The 19003-nt window shown below is 43.2% G+C and overlaps 1 protein-coding gene across 2 annotated transcripts in view; it reads left to right on the forward strand.

Annotated features, from left to right (window-relative positions):
- The first annotated feature begins 2489 nt into the window (after positions 1–2489).
- DIP2A (disco interacting protein 2 homolog A) overlaps positions 2490–19003 on the forward strand; it is a 116237-nt gene continuing 99723 nt past the window's right edge. Inside the window, exon 1 of one of the 2 annotated variants that reach the window (XM_030454403.1) lies at positions 2490–2657. In XM_030454403.1, coding sequence (XP_030310263.1) covers positions 2561–2657 — 97 coding nt within the window. In that variant the 5' untranslated portion in view covers positions 2490–2560. The remainder of the gene's footprint in view (positions 2658–19003) is intronic. The other variant, XM_030454405.1, reaches the window with a different exon arrangement.

Genomic DNA, 19003 nt, shown 5'->3' on the forward strand with positions numbered 1-19003 from the left:
TGTTTTGTTTTTTGGGTTTTTTTGGCAATTTTGGGGGGGTTTTTTTGGTTTTGTTTTTTCTTTAATATTACTACAGCTTTTTAAAAGACTTTTCTCTATAGAATATTTTATATTGGTGATCATCTGAGGCTGATATGCTTAGTTAACTGCTTTTGTCCAATATTTGTCTGGGCAAGCTCTTTTTTACCTGTTGTGTAGATCACCATTGAGTTCTCTGAAAAATAATGCGGTATTCTATGATTTTCTGAAAAATAATGTGGTATTCTATGATTTTCTGAAAAATAATGTGGTATTCTATGCATCTCCTGCCAGCCCAGGAATGGGGTCAACAGGCTTGCTGGGTGGGGTGCCAGAGCCATGTTATTATCCTGCAGCACTGCACTCAGGAGGGGAAGGTGCAGAGAAAAGACTTTGAAGGCCTGGGAGGGCTCCCTTGCCCCTGCCCCACACGATACCCACACAAACCTGGTCCCCTCAAAAGGGAGAGCTGGTTCTGACACAAGTTGCTGTCAGTGGAACACTTGTCCTTAGTTTTCTTCTGTACTTTATGACTCCCAGTAATGTCACTGCTACTGGGGGAGCAGTCCTTGTGGTCAGGACCCCTGGCAGGGTGGGTTGGGTTGGAAGGGACCATGGGCTGTGTCCCAGCAGACCAGGTTGTTCTGGTCTTCAACACTTCCCAGGATGGGGCAGCCACAACTTCTCTGGGCAACCTGGGTCAGTGTCTCAGCACCCTCACAGTGAAGAATTTCTTCCTAATGTCTAACCTAATCATCCCATCTTCTAGTTTAAAGCCATCACCCCTTCTGCTATCACAAAAAGTCCCTCCCTGCTTTCCTGTAGCCCCTCCTGTACAGGTGGTGTTATAAGGTCTCCTTGGAGGCTTCTCCTCTCCTGGCTGAACAACCCCAACTCTCTGCCTGGCTGTATTCTCCTTTGCAGCAATTTCCCAGGGGTTGCCAGAGGAAGATGATGCATCCTGCCACACATTCACCCAGGAACTTCCAGTGGAACTTCATCCCAATTTAACCACATTAATATAAACTCCAGAACAAGCACATTCTGCTGGTACCTATGGTACCCTTTGAGGGTAGCTTTTTAGAAAAGACAGCTTTTTTTTTTTTTTTGGTTGGTTGGTTGGGTTTTTTTACTTTATACTGACCCAAGAGCACCTCATGCCTAGGCTCTGCCCTTTCCAGGTGCTCACAGTCTAATCCCCCCGTCCTGGGAAGCAATGTGAGAAAAAGAATCCCTGGAGCCTCGGGGCGGGGAAAGCAGGAGACATGGAGGGGCAGGAAGCGCTGCGTGGGTATTTTCAGGAGCCCCACAGCAGCGGGGTGGGGGTGCTCAGACCCTTCCTAAACGCTGCCACTAGGTGGGTGGGGGGGTGGGCTTTCCCTAGGCCCGGGGACACCTGCTCTGGGGACACCTCCTCAGGGGACACCCGCTCCCAACACCTGAGGGCGCATGCTACTTGGGGGGGTCTCTCCCTCTTCTCCTCCCTCTCCCTCTCCTCCTCTCTTCCTCCTCCTCTCCCTCTCCTTTTCCCTCTCCCTCTCCTTTTCCCTCTTCTCTTCTCTTCTCTTCTCTTCTCTTCTCTTCTCTTCTCTTCTCTTCTCTTCTCTTCTCTTCTCTTCTCTTCTCTTCTCTTCTCTTCTCTTCTCCTCTTCTCTCTCCCCTCTTTTCCTTCTCCCTCTACTCCTGTCCCTCTCCCTCCCCTCTTTTCCTTCTCCCTCTCCCTCTACTCCTCTCCCTCTCCCTTTCTCTTCTCCTCTTCCTCTCTTCTCCTCTTCCCTCTCCCTCCCCTCTTTTCCTTCTCCCTCTCCCTCTACTCCTCTCCCTCTCCCTTTCTCTTCTCCTCTTCCTCTCTTCTCCTCTTCCCTCTCCCTCCTCTCTTTTCCTTCTCCCTCTCTCTCTACTCCTCTCCCTCTCCCTTTCTCTTCTCCTCTTCCTCTCTTCTCCTCTTCCCTCTCCCTCCCCTCTTTTCCTTCTCCCTCTCCCTCTACTCCTCTCCCTCTCCCTTTCTCTTCTCCTCTTCCTCTCTTCTCCTCTTCCCTCTCCCTCCCCTCTTTTCCTTCTCCCTCTCTCTCTACTCCTCTCCCTCTCCCTTTCTCTTCTCCTCTTCCTCTCTTCTCCTCTTCCCTCTCCCTCCCCTCTTTTCCTTCTCCCTCTCCCTCTACTCCTCTCCCTCTCCCTTTCTCTTCCCTCTCTCTCTCCTCTCCATTCGCCGTTTCCCACCGCCAGGGGGCGCTCGCGCTCCCTCCCCGCCGCCGGCAGCTGGCGCGAGGCGGGCTGGGAAGGCCCCGCCCACCCGCGGCTCCCGCCCCGCCCCCCGCGCGGGCACGCGGCGCTGGCTGCGGCAGCGGCTGCGCGTGGCGGCGCCTCCTGCTCCCTCCCTCCGCTCCATCCCCTCCCTCCTTCCATCCCCTCCTCTCCCTCCCTCTCTCCGCTCCTTCCCCTCCCTCCCGCCGCCTCGCCCCTCGCACTCCCCGCCCCGGCCCCACCTGCGGCAGCGCTGGGCGGCGGCTCTGGCGGGGCCCGCTCGCTCCTCGCCCGCACCATGGCGGCGGAGCGCGGGGGTTACTCCCTGGAGGCGGTGCCGCTGCCGCCGGAGGTCCGGGAAAGCCTGGCGGAGCTGGAGCTGGAGCTGTCGGAAGGTGAGGGCTGCCGGGGAGGGCTCGGCCCGGCCTGGCCGGTGCTGCGGCAGGAAGCCCCGCGGGTCGCTTCCGCTGTCCGAACGGGGCAGGGCGGGGTCCCGGTTCCTCTGAGGGGCCTGTGGGGCGGCGGGAGCCTCGCCCTCCGGTTCACCCCGGGGCTCCGGGGGGCCCGCGCCTCCTCTCCCGCCGCCAGCCCTCGGAGGGAAACCGGCTGGAGCGGGGCGCGTTGTACAGGGAGCTGGGACCGGGGCCGCGGTGCGGGTTCCACGGGGGCGGCTGAACGGCGAGAGACAAGCGGCCTCAGGCTCCTCGCGTCCCCCGCTGCAGGCGGTGGCTGAGGCCCCTTCGGAGCCGGCCACGAGATGCGTTTCCGTTCAGTCTGGACTGGCACCGCAGTCGGCAACTGGTTACTGTGAAAATACCCGTTTATTTATTTATTTATTTTACATATGCATTCCTAGTGACAGCTAAAATCTAAGCCTCACGCTTCAGGTCTCTGTACAGTTCACAGCGTTCTTACGCTTTCAAGTTTCCTGGCAGAAACGTGGTGACATTCCCTCCGCCTCGCAGGATAACCTTGGTTAGAGGCGGCAGAGATGCAGTAGCTGAAGTTCACTCTGAGCGTATACTTAAGCCCATCTCTTGGTTTGCTGCCCCCAAAAGGTAACTTGTTCCTCTGCTTCCACCTTCAGCCTTGTGTTCAGCCCTTTTGTGACCCCCGCTGGAATTATACTTGTTTTCTTGGTAGGATTGGTGTGGGTTTTTTGCATATAGGTTCCCTGCCATGGCCCACCCTGCAGGAGAGGCAAGTGTAGGCACTGGGTGCAGGAGAGCACACAAGGAGCAGAGGAAGTAGAGGCAGCGTTTTCTAGGAGCAGCTGCTCATTGTGTTTGCCCCATCCATGGTGTGGTTTTCATGTGGGCAAAATCGGGGTTATTTCAGCTTCAAGTGCTGGCTGACATGTATGGGGGTTTGGGAAACGTTTCACAGTGTGGCTGTCCTTGCCTCCAGCGTGGCACCTTTGGTGCAGATGCAAAGCACAGGGTTAGTAACTTTGTTGTCCAAGTTTAACCTGTCACCGCATGTCTGCCAGAGTTGAAGGAAGCAGTGCCTGACACGTAGTGCTGCTTGTGCAAGAGACGTGCCCGTGTCTTGGGAGTACCCGTGTGCACTCACACTGTGCCATGCCTGGGACACCGGCTTTTCACAGAATCTTGAAATCATTCTGGTTGGAAAAGACATTTAAGATCATCAAGCCCAATGCCTGCTGGCACTCGCGGATTGGCCAGGGTATCCTGGAGTTGGCTTCTCTTTTGTGGAGGTCCCGACTGTGTTTGTTTAAACACTGGACTGTTTTTTTATATATGGATCTGTGGTATGCTAAATCTGTGAAATGCTTGAAGTGATTGTGGGGTGTCTCAGTGCAGTATGTCTAATACTGAAATTTGTATTGATGTAGAACTCCTGGATTACTTAAGTTGGTTGGCTAAAGTGACAATGTTAGCTCAAACTTTTTGACCACTCTGAAGGCTTAGTTTATGATTTTAGGTACTATCTTTGACCTAAGGTGTGATTGCTTCTCTGCCACCTTGAAATAACCTGGAGGTGTTTGCAGGCAGGTGTTCTTCAGCATCTGGTAATATGTTACATGCTCATGTTCTGCAGTCAGGTGAAGTTTGCTGGACCTGTCTCGTTAATGTTCAGAACTTCCACACTTGGAGAGGAAGGAATGGTGATCATGGATCAGATACTTACTTTTTAACCTATGTGAAGTGGATGCAAATTTTGTGTAGTTCTAGCAGAAGTAAATGGGTACCTGCAGTGATGGTCAGTTGTTTCCCTCTTGTTATTTGAGCAGAATCCAGCCTGTAGTAGAAGGCTGCTGCTGGCTGTGACTTCCTCAAGTTTTCATCATCCTTTTTACTGGATGTACAGTGCTATTATGCATTTTGTGTATGGATGCTGTAGATAAAGCCTTAAAAAAAGGCTTTCATGTATGTATATGAAAACAGGCAGATTGAGGTGACTTCTTATGCTGAATTTGCTATGACATGGAGAAACTCATACTTGGGAAGGTGTTACCATAGAGAGGAAGTGTGAAGGAAGGAAAAGAAACAAGAAAATTGAGAGCAAGTTCTTTCTGCTTTGTATGTGTAATTTGTTAATTGAAATGTCGTGTATGCTATGCTGGGGCAGAAATAGCCTGTGTTCTCTTTGATTACATTATTTTATCTTATAAATTGGGAAGAAGATTAAAAACTTCCTTGGTTTTGCCCAGGTTGTCATGGTGAAAGTTGTGGAGGGCATTTGCATTTAGATGTATAGAAAGACACCCACAGTACATTGCTACTTTCTAAAGACAACTCAAAATCTCAAATAACATGCTCAGCTTTGAAGAGTTTTGGATGGGGAAGGAGCTCCGACCTTGCTACAATTCTGGTCACATGTGGTGTGATGTATCCTTCCACTTTTACAAGATCCTATTCTCTTGATTGACAATTGTTTGTATTGTTTGTGTGCTAGAAAAAGAATGGTTGGACCTATGAAAGAAACCATAGGACAGTGCTGCTGAGTTGCTTTGTTATATCAACACTGTAATTTCTTCCTTGCTGGAAGAAAAAGAGTGAATCTCTTAAGTAAAAACTGAGATCTGCCACACCCTTTTTGAGACACAAGGACAATTTTGAAAAGTGATTGGCAGCTAAGCTGAATTGTAGCTCTTTGACCCTGTAGGCTAAGCTTTCTTACCATGGGACTATAAGATGCTGCAGCTTTCTGATGTAATGGAAAGATGTGGTGGTCCCTAATCAGCCTGGTAGGGTCTTCTCTAAAAGCTTTAAAGTGATGCTGTGAAAGCCCAGTCATATATTAGTCACTATAAACTGTTCTTCTGTGCTTTGAAAGAGAGCTAAGGTTATTTAAAAAGCAATGAAGTCCAATCTGCATTGGAAATTTTTTAGGAAAAACATCAATGTGCTTTTTTAAAGCCTGTGTCTATTTTAAGATAGTGTATCTTACATTTGTGCGTATTTTTATGTATTTAAATGTACACTTCCTGTAAGTTATGATAATTTTGAATAGCAGGTCTCATTTAGACGTGATTATTACCTGTGTAATTTGTCAGTTCGTGAGCACAACATTCTATTTAAAAGCTGTGCCTCAAAACAACTTTAGACTGTTCTCATGTGCAAAAGCCTCCTCGTTTTTAACCTTTTCAGAGCTTTTCCACTTACTTGCTCCATTTTTTTCCATGTCACATAGCTATAATTTGCTGGGTTATGCAATGAGATACATACTTTGGGACAGAGAGAAAAGCTTGAGAGGTCAGGAAACCCTAACCTCTGTCAGGAAAAAATTGTGATGTTTAAAGACCTTTCTGAAGAGAAGTGGGTACTTCTTCCATTTGAGCTGCTTTACTTCCACTCCTAAGTGTAGGAGATGTGGAATTGGGTCATTTTTTTTCTTCTTCCAGATCATCTGTGCAGGATGTTCCTCTCTTGTTCCTTTCTAATCCAAGGGCGATATATGGAGGAGTAGAGTTAGTCAAAGATAAATCTATATTAAATGTCTGTGTAGCAACAAGAACCATCCCATGGTGTTAGCTTGTGTGGCTTTGCCTTCTAGAGTTGTTCACTGTGGTTGTGCCCTCAGCTAGCAGCTCAGGGTCTTCCAAACACATATAACTATGCTTGTTTCCTTTCTGGGAGATTTTGTGTACTTGTTATGTGGTTCTGGGGAGACTGGGCAATTTGGAAACATAACATATGATTTGCATTCCATAAATATTACATAAAAGCTGAGGAAAGAAAAGTGTGTATTTACAGACTTTTTTACATGGCTGCTTGATAAGCATGTGAATATTACAAGGGTTTTTTCTGAATTTCTCATCAGTTTTAAATATTAAATCTGTGCATTTGGTTGTTCTTCTGTTTCCTAGAAGTTTGTAGGTCAGTCTTATTTTGGAACTGATCTTAAACTGTGTTTCAACAGAGACTACTTACTGTAAATAGACTGAAGATACTTCTTCCTAGTTTAAATCTACTCTTTTACCCCCCCTGGTTACTAGATGGGAAATGCTGCTCTTGGTGGCTTCTATCAAAGAGGCTACAGAATTAGTTCTGGGGTACAAATGTATTGGCACATAGTTTATTGTCTTAATTATAACTTGATTTCACTGACTGATTGGTGGGTTGTGTTTCGCATCTCTTAGCACATTGCTCCAGAGTTTCTCCTGAGCCTGGTTAAGCTTTAGTGGAAAGAGCTGGCAGCTTAAATGGAGCATTTGATGGGCAGGCTGCTCTGGTTCCCAATGAGATGTTTGTGTCAGTGGGGATAGAAGGCTCACTCACAGACTCTTATTAATCCAAATTATATATTTCCCATTTAAGAAAGGAGGAATTGGTGCATGTGACAAGAAGTTTTTGTCTAGTTTGGTTTTGGCTTTTGTCTGTTGGGTTTGGGTGGTTTGTTGTGGTTTTTTTTTTAGGTAGAAGAGTGTTCTGAGGTACTGCAGATAATGTGTAAAGCTGGGCTGAAGAAGGTGTCAGCTAAGAAGGGTGTCCCGAGAAAAAAATCAGACATATGTATTGTCAGACATTTGGCTACTGCAAATATTCCAGTAATAATTTTTGCAATAACTACTAGCCAGTATTAGCCCATACTAACAGGCTGGATGGGTTTTCTTAAATGAGAAATCGATTAACAGGATACTTTTTTGGGGCAGAAACCACTTTCTTATAAAAGCCAGAGATAGCAGTTGGAACTGAAAAGTTTAGTTTCTTTTGTTACACCAGAAGTATTGATCTGGCATTAAAATACTATGTGAAATCACATCAGGAAGAGAGATGTACACACACACTTTAACCTATTATCCTTCTGATAGAGCATGGTATTTGAGTGTATATCTATGGTCTTAAAGGAGTAGTTTTCTGTTACATAATTCTTAAAAAAATATGTCTGCAATTTGCCGTTACCACTTCTGCCATCATTTTACTACCTGGGAATTAATGCAGTCTGAGGCTGTCAGTGAGGAGGGTGAACTGGGGAGGCAGATGCTTGCTAAGTGGATGGTAGTCTGTGAAACTTGACCTGCAGCGTCTTTGTTGCTTAATTTCTGGGCCTCTCCAACAGAAACTGTTATTTGTGTGATAGTACATGGGGCTTGCCAAATGCCCAGGGGGACTGAGTAAGCCTACAAAGCTTGTTCTAACATGTTACACCTGGCACAGGTCTAGGGAAGGGACTGGCTGATGTTCTTGAGACAAGCTCCTATCCTTAGGTTTGGTTTGTGGCTGAAGTAGTCACACAGTGTTTGAAGGGAAGCAGGTTTCTGATTTTTTTCCAAATAAATTTGTTATTAAACACTCTTGTAACAAGGAGTAGTTGCCATTGGAAGTTCATGGTTATCTTATGCAAGGGATACTTCAATTCTGGTCAGGTAAGGTACATGGATAAGTTTGTGACTGTCAGTTGGTGGGACAAGGCTCTTTCTGCCAGCCCTGTCTGGAAGTCAGGCACTGGTATAGTCTTTATGGATACTTGCTGCTTTTATACTGTATTGTAAATAAGCCAACAAACAGTAACCAGGGTATGAGCATATTAGAATCTTTTACCAAAATGTGCATGTATTTAAAACTGTTTTGTTTTGATTGTTTTTGCTTTGGTTGTAAAACTGCACAATGGTGCGGCTAACAGCTCCTCTCTGAGATACTCTGTTATAATGTCTTGACCTTGTAGGAGTCCAGTGTTTTATTGTTGGATCTCTAAGCATGTTCTCAACTCATGTCATTCTTGGGATTATATTGCTTAATAGATGTATTATGGGATTATTATTAAGGGAAAGATTCAGTTATTTAAAGAAAGGAGGGGAGGGGGCTTTTCATAGCCTGTAACAGATGGAGGATTTCATTTGCTACTGTTTGGAAGGCACACAGTGAATGTGTACATCAATTCTAGTTACATCTTCAAGGATATCTTCTAGGAGATGAAAGCTGCTGCCTTCATGGTGGTAGGCTTTTGCTCCAAAAGAGTCTTTTTATTTACATCCAAGCAGATTTCTGGATGGAAAAGCAGATTTCTTGCCTGCAGTGAAAAGCTGTTGAAGCTTTGGGGCATCATGGGAGAAAGGTATTGCAGCTGGATGGAATTGCTGTCCTGGCTTTTCCGTTTCATCAGGGGATGCAAAGTCACCTGCAGCTGTTGACAGGCTGGTTGTGAAGCAGCTGCCCAGCAGGTTGTCATTGCTCTGTCTCATCCCAGTTTCTGACTGGTGAGTTAGTCCAGGTCATTAAAGAACAGGCACCATATGCCTTTAGCATTCTGAAGCTGGGTTCTGGCCACAGCAATGTTTTCTTCTGTATCAGCAGCAGCTGAAAAACAGATTGCTTCTAAAGACCCCTTTTTTCTCCGAGTAAAACTTCCTCCTGATTATGGTAAAAAATGCAAATTAAATAATCTTCTTACTCTGCTGCAGGGTAGGACTGAAGTTCATTTGCAGGCTACATGTCTGTTGAGGTAAAGACAGTCTGGCTAGGAGGCTGATGGGTAGGCACCTGGTCTGTGGGATGCTTCCATCCATTGCATTCCTTTTGGCCACAGCACATTTTGAAGGCTGTTCACAGTGAGCAATTATAATAGTAAAGCAGGGTACAAAACGAGAGATGGGAGAGAGGCATAACTTGTGGGTTAAGTAGCATTGCTTCTGTTGAGCCAGGCTACTACTGGCACTGAGCTGGTTTTCCTATACATTTTTGTCTCCTCCATTCTGTTCATCAGCTTTGTGAGGTTGTAAATATTGTGCTACAAAAGTGCTGTTGGGTCTGTTGGTGACAGTGGCTCTTGAGTTATGAGCTGTCCTGTACAGAATGTGCAGGAGTTACTTCCCTTAACTGAGTTAGATGTCATAACTGGGACCATTCCCAATGTTTCAGCTATCCCATCACATTAGTGTAATTGTAACAGTGACAACTGAGACTCATGAAGCTGTTTGTTGGATTACTGCAATGAAAAACAATTTTACACGTTTTTACTGGTGTCTTTTTTACACACACCACCTTTAATATGTTTTCAAATGAAAAACCTATTCCTCAAATAAGTAACTGTACTGTCACTTCCATTCACCCGTGGGAATGCACTATAGTTGAGTTTATTTACCTAACCTTGCTGTGTCCCAGCTGTGTAGAATTAATTCATAAAGTAGTGATTTAAGAGAGATGGCAGTTAACACGGATGGTGGGAAGAGGTGAAAGTCCTGTGTAACCTACATTGGGAGAGAAAAACAGATTGATCATTTGTCTTTTCTTACCACATCTGATATGTTGGTTGATCAGAGTAGAGTTGTTCCTTTTCTCTTTTTCTCCTCCTCTTTTCTCCTCTTTTTCTCCTCTTTTTCTCCTCTTTTTCTCCTCTTTTTCTCCTCTTTTTCTCCTCTTTTTCTCCTCTTTTTCTCCTCTTTTTCTCCTTTCTCTTGCTTGGTTGGCCTTAAAGATTAGGAAACATGCTGGAAAGTTCTGCCATAGCAGTGAAATACTATGGTTGACCATAGTTTTCATCTGTATCACACTTGCTGTATGTGAGTCACTCTGATCCCTACTCCCCCATCATATTCATGTTCCATCAGTGTTTAAATGTCAACTTTCCACCACCCATTCTGTTTTGTTTTGTGTGTGTTTGTTTTTGTTTTTTCCCCCTCCCTTCAGGAGCATGGAAGGATGAGCGAGGTGTCCTCTTTTAACTAAGAGCATCCTTACACTTCCTATCTGTAGCTATTTGTAATGAAAACAGCCCTGTGAGCAAGTGAGAATCTGCAGAAGACTTAAGGACATCCAGCCTTAGTTTGACTTCTGAGGCTTCCAACTTGAGGGCAATGGGGATGCATTTAAGAGCTTACAAAAAAAAGAACTAAATCTACTGTGTTGTTATCATAATCATTCTGAGGAAACAGAAAATGCACAGCAAGGAGAACTGGGAGGGCTAGGTCATCAACTTTCTTTCCAATTGAAGCAGAATTTCAGACTAGACCAGTTAGGTGGTTGGGGCTTTTTTTTTTTTTTTTAATTTCTGCTGTAGTTAACCAGTGGTTAGATTATTATTCTCTTCCCTGTGCTTGAATGTGCTTAGAAGAATGTGAGATACTCTTTCTCTTTGAGAACCAATTCTGCAGTGAATGATCAACTGTAGTTGTTGGAGATTGAGGTTGGAGACCTTGGGAGCAGCTCAATAGGTTCCTGGGAGATGCCATAATTCATTGTTGGTCTGAGTGGCAACAGCAATGATAACTGTAAAATGCTGAGTTTTATGTTAGGACACAGATTGTGTTTGTCAGTAATTCCTTTGGGATTTATCTAGATGTAATCCCAGGCAGCCTGCTCTGCTTGGCCCTGCAGGAGCAGAGGATTGAGTGAGCCTGAACCTGAGATGTCCCTTTACAACTGCAGCTGTTCTGTGGCAGAGGGATTCAAACCTTTCCATTCAAACCTTTTCAGAGGGTTTCAAACCTTTTCATTCTTTTTTTTCATGTTACTTTCACAAGGCAGGTTAAATCCTAGTGAGGAACAGGAGTATGATGGCAACCAATATGTCAAGAGAATTAAGGGAAATCTGTTTTTTTCCAGGTTTTCTCACAAAAAAGTAAGCTTTCCTTAAAATTATGACACAGAGGCAAAATTTTTCAGTGTCTCTGAATACATTATTACATGGCAGTCTTTTGGTTATAAAGAACTTGCATGTTTACTCTGGAATAAGTATCAAAGTATTTGACAGTTTCTTGGTGCAAGGTTTGTAGAACTCAAGGAACTGTAAACTTGTTGCCTTTTCCTCAGTTGTTTTGAAGTGATGATTGCAGACCCAGATTTGAAGATCTGCAGTAAAATGTACGTGTTTGGCTTTCCTGTGTTAAGGTTGAAGAGAGCAGTTCTTCCTCACAGGATTCAGAGGACAGACCTAAAATGTGTGAATAATTCATTAAGACCTCCCAATCATCATCCTGTTCTTTGACCTTCTTCATACTGTTTTATTGCCACCTTTTTTTCTTTCTCACTGTTGTTTCCTCAGTGGTGCTCAGCAGAAGGCACACAGGTCACCTTTGTCGCAACTGCTCCCCTGGAGTCTTGTTGAAAAATGCAGCATTGTTTGGCTTGTCTCCTAACAAATGCAATTTATTCACCCTTCCTTTTTAATGACCTGTTTTCTTTTAAACCTCCTTGAGGTTTTTTGCTGTTTGTTTTCCTCTGTTGAAGCTTGTGTCTTGTAGCAAATGTCTGTGAATTTACAGACAAGACAGTGAAGGAAGAGTCAGCTCTTAATCTTTCATGTCATCTTACCTTTTAAAGGTCAAAATGCTGCTATTAGGACAGAAGACTTCACTGAAATTATTGTCAGGCCCTGGCACAGGCTGCCCAGGGCAGTGGTGGACTCAGCACCCCTTGAAGGATTTTAAAGCCAAGTAAACGTGGTGCTGGGGGACAGGGTTCAGTGGTGGCTTTGGCTGTTAAAGGTTGGAGGTGATGACCTTAAAGGTCTTTTCAACCAAAAGGATTCTGTGATTCTATTTTATTGTCTCTGTGATGTCCCTTGAAGAATTTGGATAAACCTCTCATAGCTGCTGAATATAGTTGGCCCTCATCCCTTCACTAGCAGGAACTCCATGTTCAGTGTTCCTCCTGGAGAGCAGCAGGAAAGGCCTGACAAAATTCTGCCTTTTCTAGTATTTGCCATTATGTGAACACCTGAAAATATGTTGATGTCATGTTATTATGCAGATAGATGAAAATTATCTTTTATTCTCACTTTTTATTTAAGTCATTTGGGCTCAAATTTTTGAGTTTTTCCTAGTTTTCCTTTCTGGTTACCTTAGCAGAACCTTTCAAAGTAAACAGCTGCTTGAGAAAAAAGTTGTGAGAGTAGCATTTCCTTATTTTTCCTTCAAACAATACTTGTTTTATACTTAATACTTGTATTATACTCAACAGGCTGATGGTGAAATTTGAAGGGTGTGCTTGTGTGTATCAGTATCAGTCCAGCTAGCTCCTTCCTTACCAGTGGAAAAGAATATCATACTGGGATTTTGCTACTTCCCTTCCTGTCTTATTATCCTTTGTGTAGTACTTTTCTGGTGGGTTTTTTTTTCCTCTCTTTGGGGGGCTTGGATCGCCCTTTTGCTGCTGTGGAACTCATTCTTTCCATTTCCCATCTTGCACACAAGAGAGTCTCAGTTTTTACAATGCAGATGTTGTGCTTGACTTTCTTTCTGTGCTTTCTGCTGCTGTGAAGGGAGCTGGAAGGGGCCTCTGTCCTTCCCCAGGCTCTGGGTAGGATGCTGTTGCACCAGGCAGCTGAACTGAAGAAGCATCCACTGCTGAAAAGGGGAATTCCTGTCCTCAAGCCTTTATGTTGAGCTATAGCTGGGGTCTGTCTGATGCTGTGGTACAGTGGCACCAAGTTAAATTGAGAACAAATAAACCTTTTTCTGTGTTTGGAAGGAAGTTTTATGTTGGAAGGACATAGATCTGCTGGAACGAGCTCAGAGGAGGGCCAAGAAGATGATCCAGGGGCTGGAGCACCTCTGCTACAAGGAGCAGCTGAAGGAGCTGAGATTGTTCAGCCTGAAGAAAAGACTGGGGGGACCCTATAGCTGCCTTCCAATACCTGAAGGGAACCTACAGGAGGGCTGCAGAGGGACTTTTCATAAGAGTGTCCAGTGACAGGACAAGGGGAAATGGATTTAAATTAAAGGAGAATAGGTTTACACCAGTTAGTAGAAAGAAGTTCTTTAGTATAAGGGTGATGAGACTATGGAACAGATTGCCCAGAGAAGTTGTGGATGCCCCTTCCCTGAAGCGTTCGAGGCCAGGCTGGGTGAGGCCTTGAGCAACTTTGTGTAGATGAGAGGAGTCCCTGCCCATCTCAGGGAAGTTGGAGTGGTTGATCTCTAAGGTCCCTTCTAACGTAGGAGATTCTATGATGATTCTATGATATGAAAGCATTTTGTTGCTCTAGAACTGAAACATTAAAGTTTACATAGGTCATGGTGCAAGATAACAGGCAGCAGAGTGGGGGAAGGGTCTAAATCCAAGACTTGAGAAGCAGCTGAGAGAATTGGAGGTGTTAAATCTGAAGAAGAGGAGGCTGGGAGGAGACCTCCTCACTCTCTCCAACTCTCTGAAAGGAGATTCTAGTGAGGTGGGTGTTGGTCTCTTCTCACAAGTAAGCAGTGATAGGATGAGAAAAAATGGCCTCAAGTTGTGCCAGAGAGAGTTCAGACTGGATATTAGGAACAATTTATTTACTGAAATAGTAGCCAAGCATTGTACCAGGCTGCCCAGGGCAATGGTGGAGTCACCATCCCTGGAGATGTTCAAAAAAACATGTAGAAATTGACACCTCAGGGCATGGTTTAGTTGACGTGGTGGTGTTGAGTTGATGTTTGGACTTGATGATCTTAAACATCTTTTCCAACCTTAATGATTCTCTCTTAATGATCAATACATTAGTGTCACCCCAGATCTTCAGTTAATCAGATGCAAGGAAAATGCTAACCACTCTCATTTGTCAGATAGGATCTGAAAAAGCTGTTGGCATAAGGAGGACTGAAAATCTGTAGTGGTAGGTGGCTTACATACAACTTGAGGATCTTCAGCTTTGTTCTGCCATGCAGAGGTGTCTGAAGCACAGCCCAGGAATTGCAGCCTTTTGGAGGGGAGGTTGGTTGGTGGGTTTGGGTCTATTTTTTACTGTTGTGACAAGGCCCGTGGGTAGGAAGAGGCAAACAAGAAAGACTGTGTGGCATGGAGGCCATGAAAGGCCTCCATCAGGATGGAATCACAGCTGTGAGGCTGAAAAGAGGAGTTTTTACCTTTGGTCTTTGATCCAACCTGGTTTTTGGCAGAAGCAATCTGTGTTCCATAATGGAGTAGGGAGAAGCTGGGGGGTAAAAAAGTATGGGGGGTAAAAAACTCTGTTTTGTTGCCTTCAAGATCGTTTTGGTCCTGGTCTGAATTCTGGAAAAGTCCCACAGTACAAGGTCTCTGCCATACATTACAAGGAAAAAGAAATGATAAAAAAATGCAGAAACTTGACATTACAAAGAAAGTGTGTCAGACATATGTTGTCAAATCACACTGGGGAGCTGGGTTGAAAGAACATTCAGGGTCACTGGGGAAAAATGCTTGTTTACACTAACATGTTGTTTAACAAAAATACATATGTTTCTTATTAAAAATGTTTGTGTATAATTTGTATTTGGTGGGAATTCAATTTGCAGCTCGTATTCACTGCTCTCAGAGATAGGAGCTTAGTAAATATTTTTCCTTTCTTTTGTTTTGTTTTGTTTTTCCAGAAACAGTGTTTGAAGAAATCAAGTTATTTAGGTTTGGGCATCTTTTTCTATTTTTTGGTTTTCATTTAGTGAGTAACATCACTAAGAAACTATTTAAACCAGCGAGCTGAGGTTATAGTACGTGTTGTGGGAATTACAATGGCTGTACTTGGGATTGCTCATTCTTGCTTTGTTTCTGCTGCCCTTGGGTTGTATACTCATGTAGTAATACTCATGACCTTGAAACTTCTTAGCTATCAAGAGTCATGCTTTAGGCAGGAGCTTGAGAGGTGGTGTTTTTGTTTTTTGGTTTTTTTCCCCTTGCTTTGTTCCAGTGCAAGCCTGCTGCTGCTCAGTGAGCTTGCATGTTGAGAACTCATGATGTGGAGCTGACAGATTCACAGGATGTTATGGGTTAGAAGGGATCTCCGGAGATCATCTAGTCCAACCCCCCTGCCAGAGCAGGTTCACCTAGAGCAGGTTACACAGGATGGCATCCAGATGGATTTTGAATGTCTCCAGAGACCAAGACTCCACCACCTCTCTGGGCAGCTTGTCCCAGTGCTCTGCCACCCTCAAAGTAAAGATGTTCCTCCTCATGTTTAGATGGAATTTCCTATGTTCAAGTTGTGCCTGTTGGCTCTTGTCCCATGACTGGGCACCACTGAGAAAAGACTGTCCCCATCCTCCTGACACTCAACCCGTAAGTGTTTGTAAGTGTGGATAAGATTCCCTCTCAGTTCTTCTCCAGACTAAAAAGATCCAAGGCCCCCAGACTTGCTTCATAAGAGAGATGTAGTTTTCTGATCATCTTCATATCCCTCAGCTGACTTTTGGGCTATGCTTAACAATTTCCAAGAAGCCCCTGCTATAGTAAGGGTTGGTTTAGCTATTTGTGGGTCATATTTCTGTTAGTGGTGAGTTTGTCTTCAGCAAGCAGTTTGGTAAACTGGGAAACTATGATTTGTGGTGGTCAAATCTGAAACTGTAGCTGAACAGGTCAACACAGGAGTAGAGGCAGTGTGTGCCTTTGTCCCTGTGTGCCCTTTCCAGCTACACCAGCCTTGTTTCTGAGATTTTTTTTTTATTGAATAATGCAGTAAACTGGTATGTTCAAAAGCATTGCTGTACTAATTGACCAATGTGATCGTGAGACAAGTGAAGGACTATGTTAAGGACATGAGTGTTTTTAAACAGGAGATACTCTTCTGGTTAACTTTGAAAGTAGTTAGAACAAATTATATCTGTATTTCTAGACTTCTCAGACTGGTGATACCAGGACTAGATGAATCAGAAAAATAACTAAATTAGTGCAAAGTCATGGTGCTCTTCAAATTTGGTCTTTAGCAAGTAGTGACATTGTTCTGATTTGCTTTTGTTTTATTTCCAACAATTTATAAATTTGTCAGTGCCTGAGATTAAGATGTAGCAAATGAGAATCTTCCTTTCCTAATGAAAGGTGTTTTTTAGATATTCTTTGGAGTGTTTAGATTTTGTTGATTGGAATAAGAGCTTTGGGTGCTGGAAGTACTTGTAACAGAGCTGTTTGCAGGAGTTGGGGGCTGCTCTGGGAACCACAGAATAAAAATCTACAAAAGGTAGCACTGTGATTACCACTCTTTCATTTTCCAATGAAACTGGAAGTTTTTTCCTTATTAACAGAAATCACAGCACGTGCTAAACTAGAAAAGGTTTTCCAGCAGGAAAATGAAGAGGAATTAGGAATGGGATAACTTCTAATCCAGTCAGTAATGTGTCTGGAACTTGCTCGAACTCTTGTCTCCTACTTTATACTAGTATTTTTCTACTGCATGGAGGAAAACCTAACACCATGCTATTCCTTTCCAACTCAAGATGACAGGACAGATGCAGAGAAGCTTAAAACAAGTGACAAGAGGAGACATTTTCTTTTCCTTGCCAGCATTACTGAGGAAGTTTTTATTCTACCTCTTTCTCTGCCCAGGTTAATTTCCAAATTATCTTTTTCTTTCTGAAAAATGTTTGTTACCTTACACCAAATGCTTTTGCAAAAATATTAGGTAGGAAAGGACTTGAGGAGTGTGCAGTAGCATGTTGCAAGATGGACCTCTGTGATGCTTTTTGGGCTTTAGAAAGTTACAGCTTTTTGCCTAAAGTAATCCTCTGATACCCAAGGTATGTGGGAGTTTGGGATGCAAGGAAACCAAAAAGCCAGCAAAACACCACGGGAAGATCTCAGGACATGGTTGTTTCCATGTTCATGTAGAAGACCAGTTGTGCTTCTATCAGAAGAACATCTTGCTGGGTTCAGAAAGGATGGTGAAGCAAGCTTATATTAGTTCCTAATATTTCCTAGGTGCTAATTAACAAATGTTGGCTCATGTCAGTTCTTTTTAGGTTTTTCAAGGAAATTTCTGTCACATGACACTTCTTGGAGAGTTTTGAATATATGAATTTATTAGAGGAGGTTCTGAGCTGTGTGTCCTTTAATGACTGAGGCCTGTGGCAGGTGAGGCCTAAGAACAGGAAAAAATACAAAAACTGATTTATTAAAAGAGTCGTGTTGATGTCTTTAACCATTTTTTGGTGTTTGCAATAGATTTTACTGGATCTTGATGCCACGTTAATGATGTTACTGATTTCCAGCTTCTGCAGGAGGGACTTCATTGGAAGCTTTTATTGTGAATTTTATTCTTGCTTAAAACAAGGAAAATAGCAACCAGATCCTAAGGAAAATCTGCATGCAGAATATTGACTTAGAAATTATTCCTAGTTGGAATGACTTGTGAAGTTTTTCAGGGATGTTGCTGATGGATGATAAGAGTAATCAGAATTTTGTGATTTTAGTCCTTCTGGGAGGAAGTTTATAATAGTGTTGCTTACTAGAATATCTACAAGAGACCCTTCAAAACTGTAAAAGCTTTAGAATTTTAAACTCTTTAAATATCATAATTTGGAAACCAAAATTAATTTTAAAATTGATGTGTAAATCTGTTTAGCTTTTGAAAGAACACTTGAGTGTCTAACTGAAATACATGAGGCTTTGAAATGATTATCCACTTGTCAGTTTTTGAGTGTTTTAAACCCATGGTTTATGGGTTAAGACGTGCTCTGAAAAAGTGGACAAGTGAGTTAATTATAGAAAACTATGATGTCTTTGTTCCTTTTAGAAGCTAAAATTGCAGCATCTCATCTCAGAAAACTAGAGAATTTAGGATTATTGGAATTCAGTTGTTTCCATACAGACCAAACCATATACTAAGAAAACATGCACAAATGAGAAAAACTTTGCAGGTTGGGGATATTGGAAAGTTTAAAGCAGGAGAATTTAATCTGAAAAACTGAGCTGATAATCATGGCACACCAGAGACAAATCTCTTGGGAAAGGAGTTGCATTTCCAAAACCAAGAACTGTTCTATAAATATATGTATTAAGATAGCACAAACCAGATTTTCAGGAGTAAATAAACCTAAATATTGTCTGACCTTCTGTATGAGAAAATTGTGTTGCACTACTTTCCAGATTTTTAAAATTTGTCAAATTAACAGATAATGGGCAAGTTGATGGTGACATAGGTTTTTACAGCCTTTACCAGACCTCTGACAGGTCTGAGTTTTCCAGTAAAAAGCAAAATGCTTTCATGAATTAATAAAAGTCATAGTAGATGAGTGGATAGTAGCCCTGGTGGATTTTTTTTCCCCATCATATTAATCAGGACTGGAGAGAGAAGAACAGGGAGCATGAAAACCTCATCGAGTTAGATGAATGAGCAAGACGAGTGAGACTTTGACTTCAGGTCACGTCAGCAGCTTCTATATATTAGATTAACAGAAATTTAATTGATTTAAAATTCCACAGCTGTTTATAAAATCCAATAAGGCCATTAAAGTGTCTTCTGATAATCAGTCAAAGGTCTAATTATAGCTATTTGAAATGCTGAGCTCTACAAGTATCTGTATTTTTCCTATTAGCAATGTAGGGACTTCTTTATTTCAGCTGAAAATAATGTAGAGCCCTGAAGTGTTTGTCTGTTGTGGACAGGAACGACTTTG

The sequence above is a fragment of the Calypte anna genome, chromosome 7 (genome assembly GCF_003957555.1).
Source record: "Calypte anna isolate BGI_N300 chromosome 7, bCalAnn1_v1.p, whole genome shotgun sequence".
NCBI lineage: Eukaryota > Metazoa > Chordata > Aves > Apodiformes > Trochilidae > Calypte > Calypte anna.